At 47.2% G+C, this 17,927-nt stretch overlaps 1 protein-coding gene across 1 annotated transcript in view; it reads right to left on the reverse strand.

The window, feature by feature from the left end:
* csmd2 (CUB and Sushi multiple domains 2) overlaps nucleotides 1-17,927 on the reverse strand; it is a 2,254,685-nt gene that overhangs the window by 364,939 nt on the left and 1,871,819 nt on the right. Inside the window, exon 27 of the mRNA XM_038801178.1 lies at nucleotides 15,273-15,464. Coding sequence (XP_038657106.1) covers nucleotides 15,273-15,464 — 192 coding nt within the window. The remainder of the gene's footprint in view (nucleotides 1-15,272; nucleotides 15,465-17,927) is intronic.

A 17,927-nucleotide genomic window follows, 5' to 3' on the forward strand; every position in this document is an offset into this window, starting at 1 on the left:
ATGCTTTAATCGTTCAAATAGTGGTATCAATTAGATTTTAAGTCAATTCTGTCAACCAACTGATTTCATCAGTGCAAAGGAATGCAATTCCACACAGGCGAAGCCTACAATGGTTTGTTGAAAGACAGATTCTCCTGTAGACCAAATTAATTTCTTTGTACACAGCCAATTCACTGACCTAGTGAAAAAAAAGTGTTGCTGAGTTTTATCCATCCAGCTTTTTAGGGAAATTGGAAAGATATCCGGGAATTGCATTTTTATTAGACGCTGTCATAGAGACTCCAGCAGGTAGGTATTGCCTATCTATGGTTGGGCCTCAGATGCACAGTGAGGAAAAGGATAGCAGTGCAGCAGTTTGAAGCTTGCCAGGGCATAGGGTGGTAAATAACTCTCACAGCAGGCAAGGGGCTCTTGTGGACAATGTCAGCTCAATCCAGTCCACCCTCCTCAACATACACGGGTCCTGCCACCACATGGATAAAAGAAGCCACATGTGATTCAATGATCCACTAATATCATGAAGATTATTAATTTATGCACATGGTGAGGCACTCGAATTGTGTACGCCTATTTTGATGATTTGAGGGCTAGCTGGAGAGAGCGCAATTTTGCTCGACAATATATTTTAGAATCAATACAACTTCCACACAAGCAGAAAGGTTTTGCTTTTCTTGAACAAAGTTCCCCTCTTAATTGTTCTCTCCAAGTTCACAAACAACATTCTCCTGTAGAATCAGATAATGTTTACAGCACAGGATGCCATTTGGCCCATCATGTCCACGCTGGCTCTCTGCAACAGCTACTCACTGAGTACCACTCACCCACCTTTTCCCCACAATTCCACAAACCTTTCATTTTCAGATAATGATCCATTTCCTTTTTGAAAGCCATGATTGAATATGTCATCACCACACCCTTGGGCAGTCTTAACTACTTGCTGCATAAAAAAACGATTTTCCTCATTGATTCTTTTTCTAATTACCTCAAATTTGTGCCCTCTGGTTCTAGATCCTTCTGTCAATGGGAACAGTTATTTTTATCTGCTCTGTCCAGTGCCAGCATGATTTTGAACACCACTATCAATTCACCTCCTAACCTTCTCTTCTCCATGGAGGACAGACCCAGCTTCTCCAAACTATGTACATATCTGACGTTCCTCAATGCTGGACCCATTTTCTGTAAATTTCTCTGCACCTTCTCTAATGCCTGTCCATTAACCTAAAGTGTGGTACCCAGAACAGGACACAATATTCTAGTTGAGGCCGAACCAGGGTTTTATACAATTTCATAGCAACTTCCGTGCTTTTGTACACTATCATCCTCGCTGTAAAGCTTAGGATGCTCTATGCTTTATTACCTGCTCACTCAACCGACATATCCTGCCAGCTTCAATGCCTGTGCACCAATACCCCAGATTTTTCTGTTCCTACACCTGCTTTAGAATGGCATTCTTACCCTTTTACGTCATCTCTTCAGGTTCCTCGTAACAAAATTAATCACTTTGCACTTCTCTACATTAAAAAACATCTGCTACTTGTCCACCCTTTCCACCAACCTGTCCATGTTGTCTTGAAGTTTAACACTATCGTCCTCACGGTTCACAAGGGGAAGATTCTCAGCCCGCACTTCACCTGGCGGACCTCCCACTATTCCTGGAGGATAGCGAGGGAGAGCCCTTAACTGGGGATTAGTGGCGGGCGTGATGCTTCTGGTCCGCAGCACCAGATGCAATCTGGTTCATGCCTTTGCTGGGCATGAGCCAGGTGAGCATATTCAAATAAGCATTTGAATATGCTCAGCCCATTTCAAGCCAGAGTCTCCCAGCTCTGGGGATTCTCCGCCTCACCGTCACAGCGTGAGGTTGGCAGGAATCACTACTGGTATCCAGCAATGGAGATCAGGCGTGATGGCCACGCCAGGGGCTCAGATGCCTTTGGAGGTTGGTGACAGGGCAGAGCAGTGCTCTGGTACTGCCTCCTGACACCTTGGACCCTGGCACCCTGGTAGTGCCAACCTGGCACTGATAGGTTGCCAGGTTGACACTGCCAGCGTTACCTGGGGCACTGCCAAAGGGTGGGACCTGAAAGAGGGAGGATTGATGGAGGGGGACATGAAAAGGGGGATTTAGGGAGTGGCATGAGGCGACACCATAGCAAGGTGTTGCTCACTTAGGGGAGGAGCATCTTAGGTGCTGGCGATTTGGGGGGGTGGACAGTGCCTGATGCTGGCTAAAAGAGGGTGGGGTCTGAAGAGCCCCACTTTGGGTGGACCCCAATGCCAGCAATCCCTGGAGCGCTGGGGGGGAGTGGGGCAGTCTGCACTCTCACTTAAAAAGAGCTCCTCGACCTCTGTGAGATCAGGATTCACAACTGTTTTCCACCCAAAATTATATTTTTAGTAATTTTTTAGGTGAATTCAGCCCAATACTTCCAAATTTTGTGTTGTATGCGAATTTTGAAATTATTGCACAACAAAGTCATCGATATTTATCATCAAGATCTGGAGTAGTAACACTGACCTTTGGGGAATTCAACAATAAACCTTCCTCTCTTCCAAAAACCAAACATTCAGCACTACACATTATTTCCTACCCCTCAGCCAATTTTGTATCAAGTTGTTACTGTCCCTTTTATTCTATGAGTTTTAATTATGCTCACAGGCCGATTGTGTGGAGTTTATCAAATGCCTTTTGGAAGTTCATATCCATTTGGAACCCACAAACTTCTGTTTTAGAGGAGGGAGTGCTGCCAATAGAACCGTAGCTCAGACTGATAGAATGAGGTTGTGAAAGGATTTGAAAAGAAGAGAGACCATTTTAAGTTGGATGCACTGAGAAGCAATGCAGATGAGCAAGAGCTACGGACAAGTGAGAAACTGTGGGGTAGAATAAGGACAGCAAAGTATTGGATAAGTTGCAACTTTAGAGAGTGCAGGACGAGAGGCCAACTTGGACGGCATTGGGGGATGCATGTTTGGCGATCAGAAATGCATCGTTGAGAGTTTCAGTGGCAGATAGGTTAAAGTACATGCGGAGATAATCAAATTTGCAGAGGTAGAAACAGGAAGTCTTCATTACATGGGGGATGTAGGTTTTGAGGTTCAGCTCAGGGTCGAGTCGGAGATGAAGTTGAAAACAGTCTGATTTAGCATGAGATAGTGGTTGGAGAAAGGGATGGAATCAGTGGTCACATTTCTCAGTGGAAGATTTGGTGATGGCTCTGTTTTTTTTCCAATGCTTCTGTGATTCACTCAGGACGCAAGTTGACTGATGTGGTGATGTGCCTATGGGCCATATCATAGTTGGAATGAATGATACCTCCAACCAGCAAGTGGAGGCATAGACACACCATGCAGTCTGAAGACCAAGGTCATGTGACCTGGGACCTGTATATGAAAAGAAGTGCATCCGGCCATCTACACAACAAGAGCTAGAGGGTAATAAGACGTACAGATAATTGGTCAGCGCAAGGTGTAAGTTCCAGAGGAGTAGCAAGACTCCATGATAATGTTCTCTGCATCAGATTGTCATCCTACTGCACGAGACACAACAAAAGGATCTTGGTTTGGGCAGATCAAAGTATTTGACGAGTTCATCGTAAAGTACAAGGGACCAAACATAACAACGAAGTGCGCTAACCTGAGACTATTGCGGTTAGGGGGGAAATCATTATGGAGCCAGTGGGACAGGACCTGTGTTGGAGATGTGTTGATCTGTATATATAAAGTTCTTCCATTTTTATCAAATCACCTTTGTGATTTAACTTTACCTTGTCATTTAACTTCACACTATTACATTGGTGACGAGAATAAATCGCACCAGTCAAAAGGAGCAACTTGTCAACTTTTGGAAGGCGGTGGGGTGGGGTGGGGGGGGGGGGGGGGGGGGGGGGGGGGGGGGGGGGGGGGGGTGGGGGGGGGGGGGGGAGAGAGATAGAGAAGAATCACCACTCGGAGACCTGCCAAAAAGGTTAAGAATTGACCACAGTCGAATAGCTATGCCACTATTTGGGAAAATCGATCCATTTGATCTGGAGGCTGAAAGTTGGGGTCAATATGTTGAAAGCCTTTGATACATTTTTGCTGCAAATGAAATCATGGCAGGAGACAAGCAAAATGTTACATTACTCTCAGTTTATGGCACAAAAACGTATAACCATCTCCGGAGGTTGTGGATACCAAGGGCGGGATTCTCCGTCCCGCCACACCTGTTTTCTAGTGCGGCGCACCCCCACCAGCAGTGGGATTCTCCATCCCACCAGCAGGCCAATGGGGTTTCCCATTGTGGGCAGCCCTACGCCATTGGGAAATCCCCGGACCTGGTTGCACTGCCAGCGCAACGGAGAATCCAGCCAGTGGGGAATCAAGCCTCAAATCCTTTGACCAACTAGTGAGAGATCACTACAATCGCTGACCCTCCATTATAATGCAGCACTATAAATTCCATTCAGCCATTTGGGGCACTGGAGAAACAGTGTCCCCATTTGTTGACAGGCTTCAGCAGATGGCTAAACCCTGCAAATTTGGTCAGTACTCAGTGACATTTCACATGACCACTTGCTCTGCGGTATGAATAATTTTAATATTCAGAAGGGATTGCTGGCAGAAACCAGGATGTCCCGAGACAAAACGATCAAATTGGCTCAAGCGACTGAAAGTGCTGAACAAAGCACATTTGAACTGCAAGGCGTGCAAACTGAGGTAAGTCAGTTATGGCGGGAAACGGCTGCCACTCAAAGTATCTGTATTGAGGATGTAGCAGAGCCTGAGAAAAGGAAAAGTGACTGTCAGTCACAGGGTCTAGAGGCTTGTTATCATTGAGGGGGAGACCATCCCCAAGGTAGATACATATGTAAATAATTAATTTGCTTCATATGCAATAGAAAAGACCATCTAACAAGCTGAATGCAGAGTCAGACAAACTTCACCCAGTCCCCAAACAAAATTGTTGCTGACTTCAGTGAATAAGTTTGTGGAAGACCCGGAAGAGAAGTTTGAAGTATATAAGCTTAACATAATGTAGTTAAGCAAGATGCCCCCCGACATCGAAACTGTCCTTATTGCTAATGGCCATCCATTAAATATAAAGGTCGATAGAGGTGCTGCTGCCACGGCCTGAGGAGGATATATAAGTATCTACAGGGAGGGCACCAACCATTGAGCTCAGCAGTCCGAGGTCACTCGAGCAACTAATACTGGGGAGGCCCTGAGGATAATGGGCACGACATCAACACCTGTATCATACCAGCACCAGTCTGCCCAGTTGCTCTCAATTGTAGAAAAAGGACAGAGACCAAGCTTCATGGGGCAAGATTGGCTGATTTTTGGTATTTTATCTGCCTGTGCTATATTTTTGTGCACAATGGAGAGCCTCTTATTAGGGATCCCAATAGTTGTTGTGCATTTGGACAAAGTCTTAGTAATGGGTCATCACCCCAAGAACAATGCGTCAATTTGGAAGAAGTCTTCAGGAGGTTCAAAGAAGCTGATACACGCCTGCAGCACACCAAGTGCATGTTTCAGGCCGATGAGGCCACATATTTAGCTTTCAAAGTCGATGCAAAAGACATATATCCATCAGAGGACAAGGTTAAAGCAATAAAAGGGGTACAAGCACCAAGGAACGTGGCTATGTTGAAGTAATTTTTAGGGATGATCAACCATTATGGCAGTTTTTTACCTAACCTCACGATAATTTTGGTGCCCTGCACCAACTGTTGAAGAAGCATCGATGATGGAAGTGGGAAGATTCTCAGAGAAAATCTTTTGATCAAGTGAAACCTTCGACCTTACTTGTCCACTTTGATCAGGCAAACCCCATAATAGTGACGTGTGATGCATCGACTTATGCCATAGGGCATACTTTCACATACTGTGGAAGACAGCGTGGAGCTGCCTGTCAATTTTGCTTCCAGGACCTTGTTGGATGCCGAAAGGAAGGATTCACAGATAGATAAGGAAAGTTTGGCAGTGAGATAGGCTGTGAAGAAATTTGACCAATGTATTTATGGCCATCACTTTACCATCGGCTCGTACCATAAACCGTTACTTGGGCTTTTCCGCAAGGATAAACCAGTTCTGCCAATCACATTGGCCAAAGTACAAAGATAAGCATTATTGTTGGCTATGTATAATTGCACTTTTCAACACAGACCAGGGGTGAGATTTTCCAGTCGCTGATGCCGAAATCGCATTCGGCGATCGGCTGGAGAATCCCTTTTTCGAAATCAGGGGCGGCGCTGCTTTTGCAATGCCCCGCCCCCTCCAAAGCAGTATACTATAGGAGTACGCTGCATCCCGTATCTTTGGCCTCAACACGATGCCGATGCATCCACCCCCGACCGACCGAGTTCCCGGCGGCGTGGGTCTATTATGGTATTATCTGTCGGGAAGTTGGCGAGGCAGCTGCAGACTCAGTCCGGTGCCACCACAGTCGGGGGACAGTCGATCTGCGGGCAGGGGGGGACTTTGGCAAGGGTTGAGGGCACCGTTGGGGGGTAGTTCGGGACTCGCGAGCCGGCCAAATGGGGGGCACTATTTTGCAGGCCGGGTCCGCCGCCGGCAGCCGCCATGCGCATGCACGGCCACGGACTCGGCAATTCTTTGGGCCATATTGGCAGCTAGAGCCGGATGCTCTATGCCGCCTTCCTGCTAGCCCCCAGCCCAATGCAGGATCGGTGGCCGTTTTGCGCCGGATTTTCGGTTGTAAAAGGCACCGTTCCCATGCCGATGTCAGAACATAGCCTGAGAATCGGAGCCCCAGGTATGCAGATCTCAAATGTCGACACTCTGAGCTGGCTTTCACTTCCACAGATGATATCTGCACCCCCCATTCCACATGCAATTGGCTTTGCTCTGAATTTTCAGGGCACTGTGCCCATTTCATCTGCCCATTTCAAGACGTGGACTGACAGGGACCCGATTGTATCAAAGGTAAAAAAGGATGGCTCTAATTGGCTGGCATTTTGATAAGTCAGAGCAAGTCAGGCCCAACTTGCAATGCTAAAATTAGCTCTGAATACAGGGTGCTTTTGTGGGGGTGCAGAGTGATATTGCCACCTCAAATGCGACCGCCACTCCTCCAGGAGTTGCACAACTTGCATCCTGGCCAAACCAAGATGGTGGCTAGGAGCTACATTTAGTGGTCAGGGACAGACAAAGGAATAGAGGGCGGTATTTACCATCCACCCTGCCACGTGTTTTTCGGCAGCTGAGGCGGCCCGCCAGCGGGGTCTACCGAACCTGCTGTTGCCAATTGAATTTCCTGGTGACAGCATCCCTCGTCGTCGGGAAATCTGTGCGCTGGTGTATGACTGGAATTTCCTGCCAGTAAATCCTGGCAGAGGGTGTAGTCAGCCATTGCGAACATTGCCAGATGCATAGAACCCTTCCATCTGCAGCTAAACTGTACACTTGGGTGTGACAGGGCCATCCATGGAAAAGGCTCCACATTGCTTTTGCTGACACTTTTATGGGAATTATGTTTTTAATTGTGGTGGTTGCCCACTCAAAATGGCTGGACATCCTACTTAATTACTTTGCAGCCATGGCCGACAAGCTGCGACAGATTTTCGCAACACAAGGAATCGCAGAGGTGATCGTTTCTGACAATGGCACCGCTTTCACAGCCGAGGAGATTCCACTCTTTATCACATCTAATGGTATTTAGCATATATGAACGGCCCCCTATCACCCAGTTTCAATGGGCTGCTGGAAAGATCAGTGCAAACATTTAAAGTCTCAATGAGGGAGCAACCCAACAGACCACTGCTGTTCTGCTTAGCCAGTGTTTTACTCTCAGACAGCACGGCCCCACATGCTACCACTGGGGTGACACCGACCGAGTTGTGATGGGTTGACACCTTTTTCCTGAATTTGACTAGGAATGTGGAGGCTAATCAAGCCTCACAGAAGGAGCACATTACTCAGCCGAGGGAGACAGGTCATTTGAAGCAGAGGATTTAGTTTTTGTCTGAAATTTCAGAAGGGGACCAGCTTGGGTACCCAGGTAGGTTATTGCAAGGACTGGCCCAGTGTCTTATGTCGGCAATCTACAGGGCCGCGGAATGTGGAAACATGTAGATTACATGAGAAGGAGGAAGCTGCCATCCCACCTTGAGGCATGTCGACCCAATGGTAGTTACCAGTGCCACAGAGTCAGCGGTGGTAGAACAAAGGATTTCCCAAGGGAAATCTGGAGTGTCAACAGAAGGAGTTGAGGAGGGTGTTGCGACTGGCTCATCTTTGGAATCTGTAAATTGGCCTGCTGCTGATGTGGACTCTGATACATCAAATATGGAGGAACCGGTTGCAGTGTTGTGACACTCTACAAGAGCCCGGATATCCCCTGATAGACTGGCCTTATAAACTTTGGCCATTGGCTCCCTTACTGGGAATTCCGTTGACTCTACATAGCTGAATGTAATAGTTTTTTTGTCTATAGTTCCAGGTCAACTTCAGGGGGAGGAATGCAATAGCATGGCCCCTTTAAGGGGCGATCCTTTGCAGGCTACATGACCCACCCAGAACCTACGGGGATGGAGTGCGCAAGCCTATTGGGTGCCGTGATGTGGACACAGGTGGGGGAGGGGGGGGGGGGGGGGTCAGTATAGTAAGCCCTGGAGTTGGTGGGAATAGACCTATATTGGAGTTGTGATGATCTGTATATATAAAGTTCTTCCGTTGTTAATAAATCACTCTTGTGATTTAACTCTACCTTGTCGTATTACCTCTCACTATTACAGTTCAGCTGGAAGATACTGCAGCTCTTGCAAGACTGGAAATGAGATAAGTGCAGTGGCAATCAAGAAGGCGGCGGTGAGATGGACCGGGGTGACATTAGCACACGTGTGGAAACTAATTTAACATTTGCAAATGATGCTATCAAAGAACAGCAAGCTGATGAGGATGAGGTGATGACCAAAGATAGATTATTGGGATACTCCCAGGATAAGAAACGCCATTAGTAGAGATTCCTTGCATAAGTGTGTAAATATAAAGATATTTGCATTTTATGACGGCTTCAAAAGAGTGCTCTGTTCATGTTATGTCATGTTGAGAGGAGAAAAATGTTTAAATCCAATCTGTAGCCAAATCCAACACAAGCATTGCACTGATATAATTTAAGAATTAGTCCATAGATTTATAAATAAATTCTTGTAAGAGGTTTAAAGTGCTCTTATTCATGAAATAAGTATCCCTTTAATTGGCAAGCAGAAACTGAGGATTTTACCAAACTGCTTGGGTGCAGATACATAAAAGATTGAAGATCAGTGAAGGACTTGAATCCTGGTTTTCAACATTGTACCTTATTCAAAAATGACTGGCTGAATGGTATAGGCACTTCTCAAGCAAGCTGATGAGCAAAAACAAAATCGAAACAAAGGAGTCAGAAATTTAAGATGCTTTACTTCTGACAAAATTTTAAAATAAGTTTTAAAAAATCAGATCCTGGTGGGTCAGACTGCAATATCTGCTGAAATATACAGCACAATTCACAGGAATCAAACTCTTGAGTGTCTCTCTGTTCCATAGAATCATAATTTATGTAGTTTCTTCCTACCAGCAATTTCTCACTTGGTGGAGTTGAAAAGAACAATTATTTGGAAACTAAATGTCTTTCCAGTGCTCCTGATTTTTGTTGCACTGTCAATTATTGGCGACTTCAATTAAATTAAAGATGCTGCAGAAAATCTATCCTTTTTCCTTGCACTCAAATCTTCTTAATTTGTACATACACTGTTGACGTGAAGAGAATTCAACATTGGCGAAGGAATCCCCCTTGTCTTATTCTCGGCTTTCTGATTGATAATTTTCAGATATGGAATCAATGTTTTTGGCATTCATGTTGGACGTAAATGAAGGGATGCAGCATATCCAAACTGATTTAACATCTGGAGTCTAATCAGCAGGTACATCAGTACTGATGTCCTGAGAGATGTCTCCATCACATTCTATAAGTATGATGTACCATATTTTCAAGAAGCACCAAAGACAGTTAGGACAGACAACTAATTGGATATATGGCTTAGAATTGGACTCTTTGGGTACGATACTTCCAAATATTTTCGAAGTGTGGTCGTGAGCGGGAACTGCTGTGAGCTTCCCAGTGCTCGGCCAGTGAGGCCGGAAACATTATTCAACGTTAATTGGTCCACTTAACGAGGACCCACGGGCTTCACGCCGCAAATGAAGGCTGATTCGGCGGGATTATGCTCGCCAACCCTCCACGCTAACAAGATCGATCAGTACTTAAATATCACGTGCACAGTCAACACCATTCAGCTCGCAGACATGGCACTGAGACTACCAGCCCCACAATTCGGAGCTCTTAGATTGGTGGAGACCAGGAGGGATGTCCTGTTTCCCTGAGGTTCACGGAGGGTGAGCCACAAGGCAGCCAGTGCCACCTGGGATGAAGTGGCATCGGCCTTCAGCTCGGGCAGTGTGACCAGGAGAACTGGCATCCAGTGTCGCAAGAAGGTTAATGACCTACACAGTGAAAAACATGGGTGAGTTGATATCAATGCCCCCCCCCCCCCCGAGACCCTCCCCCACATGAGCATCCACTCCCAACCTTCCATACAGCCCCCAAACCTCTCTTCACCCCCCTCTCCGTTCAACACCCCCCCGAAACCATCCTTCTCATCCCTCCCCCCGACCACTGTGAACCACGCATGTGGTCATCGATGCCCTCTCTGTGTCTCCACAGGAAAAGCTCTTCAACAATCGCCGGAAGAGGGCCCAGACTGACAGAGGTGTGCCTCATGTAGGAATCCTGACCATCTTTGTGGAACTGCCCCTGGAGGTGACTGGAGTGGCGAGGACAGACCAGTCACCAACGCGGAGGTCGGCGCATGCCGCAGAGGTGAGGATCCACCGGACCCCACCTGGACGACTGGTCAAACTTGAATTGCTATTGCCATCTCTTCCACTGACCATGTGTTCATTCATTAGGTCATTTGGACATTCTGAATTCTCCCGCTGTGTACCCAAACAGGTGGAGGAATGTGGCGACTAGGGGCTTTGCACTGTGTTATGGGCCAGGGTTTAGAGAACCCCAAAGTGTATTATGGAATTCCCCTGACCCACAACTTTTAATAGATTGTGGTATGGGGAGCACATGGCCCACTCTACAGGTGTGGTACAGCAGAAATGGAAAAGTATTTTTTAAAGCAAAACAATGTTTATTCTATGAACTCAAGTTAACCTTTTAAAAACATACAGTGAACATCTTAGCAACCATTAAGTCAAATACAACCCCCAAAGACTACAACACTAAGTAACCCTTTAAGCTTTCCTTTTAACATCCATACGATTTAAAAACAAAACCTTTAACAGAAGCACATCAGGTTAAAGTCACTATTGAAAACATTTATAATTCTGAATTCACCAAACGATCAAGAGATAGTCTTTAGATGGCAGAGAGAACAGCAATACACCTGCTTGGTCTGGCTTCAGCTCCAACAATGAAAACAAAACTAAAACACTCCCTGCAGCCTGCTCAAAAACGAAAGTAAAAAGCTGACAGACAGCCCAGCTCCACCCACACTCTGACATCACTGATAAACACTCATTTCTTAAAGGTACATTTCTTAAGCACCCATTTCTTAAAGGTACTCTCACATGACAACAGTAACTTCATTGCATTGTAAATGTAAGCCTACTCATGACTATAAATATCATTAGTATTTTCCTCAGGTCCTCCAGCCGACGACGCCGGCCCATCCGGGGTGGCCACCTCCCCTGCCTCCCATTAGACCACCAAGGGGGAGAGTTCCAAGGATGCCAGGATTGATGCATCACAGCTGTCATCCTCACCCGCAGATACATGCACCTCGGTGTGAAACGTCAATGGTCAGGCTTCTGGGGCACAATCTGGTGAGCACCACACATTTGAAGGCAAGTACGCCCAGGTGAGGCAGCATTCAGAGGTTTGCTGGATCCCAGGACCCAGCTGGGTCCCAGCCAGATGCTCAGCCTATGGAACACGTTTTTTTTTTTTTAATTTAGATTCCCAATTATTTTTTCCAATTAAGGGGCAATTTAGCATGGCCAATCCACCTACTCTGCACATTTTTTGGGTTGTGGGGGCGAAACCCACGCAGACACGGGGAGAATGTGCAAACTCCACACGGACAGTGACCCAGAGCCGGGATCGAACCCGGGACCTCAGCGCCGTGAGGCAGCTGTGCTAACCACTAGGCCACCGTGCTGCCCTACCTATGGAACACGTATAACCAAAGCTGATGAAGATGTTCGGGAGCGGCTGGGACATTCAGAGGAAGATGTCAACCGAGCTACAGTCGGTCAATTTTGAAGAAGTTCCACAGGCTACGGGCAGAGGAGATGTCACTGGCAATGTGTGACACCGAGGCCAATACTAGTAGGGTGGCGAGCGCAGTGAAGAGCCTGATGCACATCGTCAGTAGCATTAGTGGAGGTGTCCAAGTCATGAGGCAGTCTGAGATGGCCATGGCTGAGGGACTCGGCAGAATGTCCAAATCACTGGAGGACGTGCCCCAGTAACAGGCTGACTTTGAAGAGGTGCTGTGGGACATGTCCCGCTCCGGAATGGGCGTTGCTGAGGCCCTGCAGAGCAGGACCCAATCACTGAAGAGCATCGCCGAGAGCATCAACACGATGATGCAGACATCGGGACCTGCCAGAGCTGACAGAGCCAGATGATGCAGGGGCAGGCGGGGCTCAAACCAGCTGACCCTCCGCCCCAAGGTGATCCCCTGGGACCGAGCGGGAGGAGAGGGCGCTGGGTGTCAACCCAGACCTGTCCCATGGAATGGGGATGGTGGCCACAAGTTCCCCCTCTGATGAGGCCGCGCCTCAAAGTCAGCACATGGAATAAAGTGGCATAGCTGTGCATGTGCCGTTGACCAGTGCCGCAGGGCCCTCTGGCCCCAGAGGACACCCGCCAGAGGTATCGAAGACCACGGGACGTGGTCAGCAGCTGCCTTCCCCCACCTCTGATGTGCATCCTGGGGACACACCTAGGTGTAAAGCAAGGAAAGTGAAGCACATTGAGGATCATTGAGGGCACCAGAGGAGGGGGGATAGGAGTCGATGGGGAGAGTGGGGCCACACCATCGGGAGAGTGGGGCATTGTTGGACATCTGTAACACATTAAAAACCCTTGACCACAAGCAGTATGACGCTTCTGTCATTTTCATCCGCATAGCAGGTCAACCTCTGAACCCTTGGTCCATCTCTCCAGGTATTCCCCCCTCCCTGTTGCACTCACCCACCCTCTGGCCCTGGACATGTCCCCGGAACTGTGTCCCATCCCCTGGGTGATCGGATGTTGGTTGCTACATGTGTGGTGTTGCCTTTCGCAGTGTTCAGGCAGTGTCCAAGCATCACGTACTGATTGAGATACGAGGCAATGACTCCCACATGCTACATGCCCGCCCACCAGGGAATCCACTTGGGTTGTGTGAAGTGCTCACTTAACCACGGATGCCAAATCTCTATCATCAATAGGCTTCGGCCGCATGGCCAGAGGCCTCGGCAGTGGTGGGGGGGTATTGGTGGGGCAGACGGGCAGGGACAAGAGTTTCCCCACAAACAGGTTCACACGGTCCAGGGGTTGTCATGGTGGAGCCACGCGTGGTTGCCCTCTCATGCGCCTACACCCTTCCCCCACTTCCCATGGTGCCCCACCCCTGTAGAGAGTTCCTCCCCCCCCCCCCCAATCCGGCCAAGGGCCGCTACCCCCTGGGCAGAGGGCCGGCAAGCCAAGCTTCCCCAGGCCCTTTGCCTGTGAGCAAAGATGGCTACTCACCTCCTCGGCTTCCCACAGAAGCCCTTCTGCCAGGTTCACGTTTTTAAAAATGATTACTAATCGGCGCCAGCGTGACCACCTGCTGGGGAGGCCGATTAATCACTGCAAGCCGTTGGATATGGCTTGGGTCCCGTTAATTGTACTGAAATAGGGCTTAAATGATGATAACTAGTTTCTCTCCACGCGAGAGCAGGATCCTAATTTCACCTACTGGAGTGGGCCAGTTGCATTGCAAATTGTTTGCCACCTGGCGCAGTTCCTGCTTTCGGCCTGTCCCGCTATCCACTGGTCTTGTTTTGCTCGGGCAAGAGCACAACAAAGCCAAAGAATGGCGCCCTTTGAATATTGACATGTAAAAACTTAATGTGCCCATTCTAAACTATTATTTTAACAGTGGAATATATCTGAAATTGGGAAACACTCCCCACCAACATTCTAAACCCATAAAGAGTAATTAACACAAACATAAAAGAAAATGACTGCAGATGCTGATCTCTGAAACAAAAACAGAAAATGTTGGACGATCTCAACCGGTCTGACAGCATCTGTGGAGAGAACAGGGCTAATGTTTCGAGTCTGGTGAATCTTTGTCAAAGAGTAATTGACACCTACAACAGCCCTCGTGATCTGGCTATGGAAGCAAAACCTTAGTCATTTAAGATGCAGCTAAAGGCGAGAGAACTGGAGGGGAATAAAGAGCTTCAATGGAAGAACAAAATCAATGGACTCAATGATCTGTCTCATCTTTGTGTCTCTGGAAGATTCCTAACTTCAGAACTCTGCACTTAAGAATGTGCCTAACGACACTGGCTGACAAATAAATTAAGCATACTAACAAGGCCAAAGGTAATCCTGTCTTAATAATGAAGCAAATGAGGTTTGGCAAATAGCTCTCTTGGGTGAAGAAATGATTGACTCTGAGCTGACAGGCAAAGGGAAGGGCGTGAATTCACATTAGCACCAGTGTTAGAATGGAGATGGATTAGAAATATAATCCACAAACAGTGGGAGGACTGGATAGAAGTCATGAAGTAATTAGAGGAAGAGTAGGGTAGGTTATTTTCTAATTCAATCTCAATTTTATACCTGCAATTTAATGAGGATGTTATTTACAAGAATGTTGACTGAAAGAGATCGGACATTTGATTTGGTCAGATATATTACACAGGTTGCTTGACAAGAACAATCAACTAATAAGCACGTTTCAAAGCTGGACATTGTTTCCTTTAAGATACATGCGCTATGTTTTTCCAGATCATTTCAAGTTATTCATTTTATCATTAAATAAATCTCTTTTTAAAAAAAAAAAATAGCTTGCTGAAATATCGTGCTATCTTTAAAAAAAAACTCTGTTCGGTTACATTGTGGTCCTTTCCAGTAATCAATTTTGGATACTGCGTTGAATATAGTTTTAAAATGATTCCATGAACAGTCTGAAAAGCACAGCATCTGCTTAATAACAAGACAAGAAAATCAATACCTATGCATGTGGGCGGATCAGGCTGCCAGAAGAATCTATTATCAATTTGGACACACGTGATGGTAGCTGCTCCTCGTAGGGCGTATCCAGGGTCACACTGAAACACGACTGAATCTCGAGGCTCCCTGCTGTCTCCACTTCGAGTGCCATTCTGAGGAACCCCAGGGTCATTGCATGAAGTAGCTGTGGAAACTGGAACAGTTTTCAGGGGTTGAAAATCTCAGCCAAAAATATTTCAAAGTTATTGTGGATGCTGTTTCACACACACAACTCCTAATTCCAACATGCCTGCCTTAATGCCTTAGCACACATGCATGCACACATATTGCAGCCATTGAGTTTGATAACAGATTTTACTTTATCATAAATGTGTGGGAGCAGATTGGCTTTTGCTGCATCGAAATACCCTGAGGCGTTTAAAATCCCTGTGGTTCACACTGGAGAAGAACATATTTTTAATTGGAATTTGATATTAAACACGCAGGACGGGAATCTCTGTCCCACGTGCCCCCGTCGGCAGCGGGATTCCTCGTCCCAGCAGCCAGCCAATGGGGTTTCCCATTGTGGACTCCCCCAGGCCGTCAGGAAATCCACGGGGTGAGTGCGGCGGCGGCAGAACGGAGGATCCCACTGACGGAGAATGCAGCCTAAAAGGTTTTCCAGCTCCTTGCACCCCTAACCCCCACCCCCGGTGGCAGAGGTGACCCACCATTGACTAGCGGCGGAATCTTCTGGTCCCGTAAAGTCTGTCGCCATGGAATGCACCACGGGGACGGGGGGCGGGGGGCATCACCTTTGGTGGGGTCGGTAGGTCCCCTGACGGGAAATATCAGAAAACCTCAGCCTATACCTTGCATGTATTAGAGAATGAGAACTGCGTTTGGTTGAGGTGGGTTCACAAGACATGGGGATATTGCCAATATTGAAGATACATAGATTCCTTTCTATTTCTCATTGGCTTATGGGCATCGCTGGCAAGGCCAATGCCAATGTTTTATGCTCATCCCTAATTCCTTTGAGAAAATAGTAGCAAGCTGCCATCTTGAACTGTTGCAATCTGATGTGTTATATATGTTGGATTAACATTGATATGTTGGATTAACATGGACTGCACCTTGATGCAGTATCACTTGAAAACAGGCTTCCAACGCTGTAGATGGTTCAACACTGCTTTGTTGAACTTGCCCCGTAATGTACACAGTTCGTTGTGGGTCGACACTCTATTAATCTAAGCTTGCTAACCTTGGTCTGGCTTGCCCAGAGTTGCTCTGTGCCATGTATAGTAGGTGCTGACTGTACACTGCACCTTGACTGTTGCTACAGCTATCACTAGTACGAGGAGGCTGAGCCTTCCTGCCTCGTGTGTTTTAGACTGGTAATGTACTCTGTAGTGTCCTGCCTGGTGATTGGTTGTTCTGCATTCTGTGTGGTGATTGGTTCCTGTGTGTGTCCATCACTGCCTGTCTGTATCTCATTATGAACATGAGTGCATATTATGACATCTCCCCTTTCTAAATAAATTTCGTATGCTTGTGGCTGTGTGCTTGTATTTACATGTGTGACTATGTGCAAAATGGTGAGTGAGTGAACATATATACATGGGAAGGTGTCTATCGTGCATATACAGAACAAGGTGAACAACATTTACACAGTTAAAGTCTATAAGTCCAGTCTTTGTGGTGGGCGACGGATTCTTGTTGACCACCTCAGAGGTGGCGGGGGGACGCCAGCGTGTCAACAGGTGGGATTGCTGCCAGATTGGCGGTCTCATTGTTTGAAATGTCCAGAGGAGGCGTCTCAACATATGGAGGGGTGTGGTCACGTGGTGGTGGGTAGGCACCTTTGCACAGTGCCCTTCTGTTGCTCCTGAAAATGGAGTCATCAGCCATGCGAACAAGGAAAGACCTGGGAGCAGCCTGTCGTACAACAACAGCTTGGGCTGACCAACCTCCCTCAGGTAGCTTGATACAAACAATATCTTCTGGAGCCAGCACAGGCAAATCAAGGGCATGAGCATCATACGTGATCTTCTACTGGTCCTTGAGTCGCTGCACCTTTCTTAGCACCGTGAGGTGATCAAGGTCTGGAACGTGGATGGCTGGAACAGTTGTCCGCAGGTTGCTATTCATGAGTAGTTGAGCCGGAGACAGACCAGTCGCCCTGTATGCCAACAGTGCAAGGTTAAAATCAGAGGCAGAGTCTGCAGCCTTGCAGAGCAGCTGCTTGACAATGTGGACCCCTTTTTCCACCTTCCAGTTTGACTGCAGATAATGGGAATTGGATGTGACATGTTTGAAGTGGTAGGATTGTGCAAAGATGGACCACTCTTGGCTGTAGAAATGTGGACCGTTGTTGCTCATCACTGTGAGTGGTATACGATGCCTGGCAAATGACTCCTTGCAGGCCTTGATGACTGATTTTGACGTGAGGTCCGACAGCTTCACAACTTCTGGGTAGTTTGAAAAGTAATCGATCAGAAGTACATAGTCACGCCCATTTGTGTGAAAGAGGTCTATTCCCACTTAGGACCACGGAGAGGTCACGAGCTCATTTTGTTGGAGTGTCTCCTTGGGCTGAGATGGTTGGAATCTCTGGCATGTGGTGCAATTGAGGACCATGTTGGAGATGTCCTGGCTGATCCCAGGCCAGTAAACT

Source organism: Scyliorhinus canicula, chromosome 1 (genome assembly GCF_902713615.1).
Source record: "Scyliorhinus canicula chromosome 1, sScyCan1.1, whole genome shotgun sequence".
Classification (NCBI taxonomy): domain Eukaryota; kingdom Metazoa; phylum Chordata; class Chondrichthyes; order Carcharhiniformes; family Scyliorhinidae; genus Scyliorhinus; species Scyliorhinus canicula.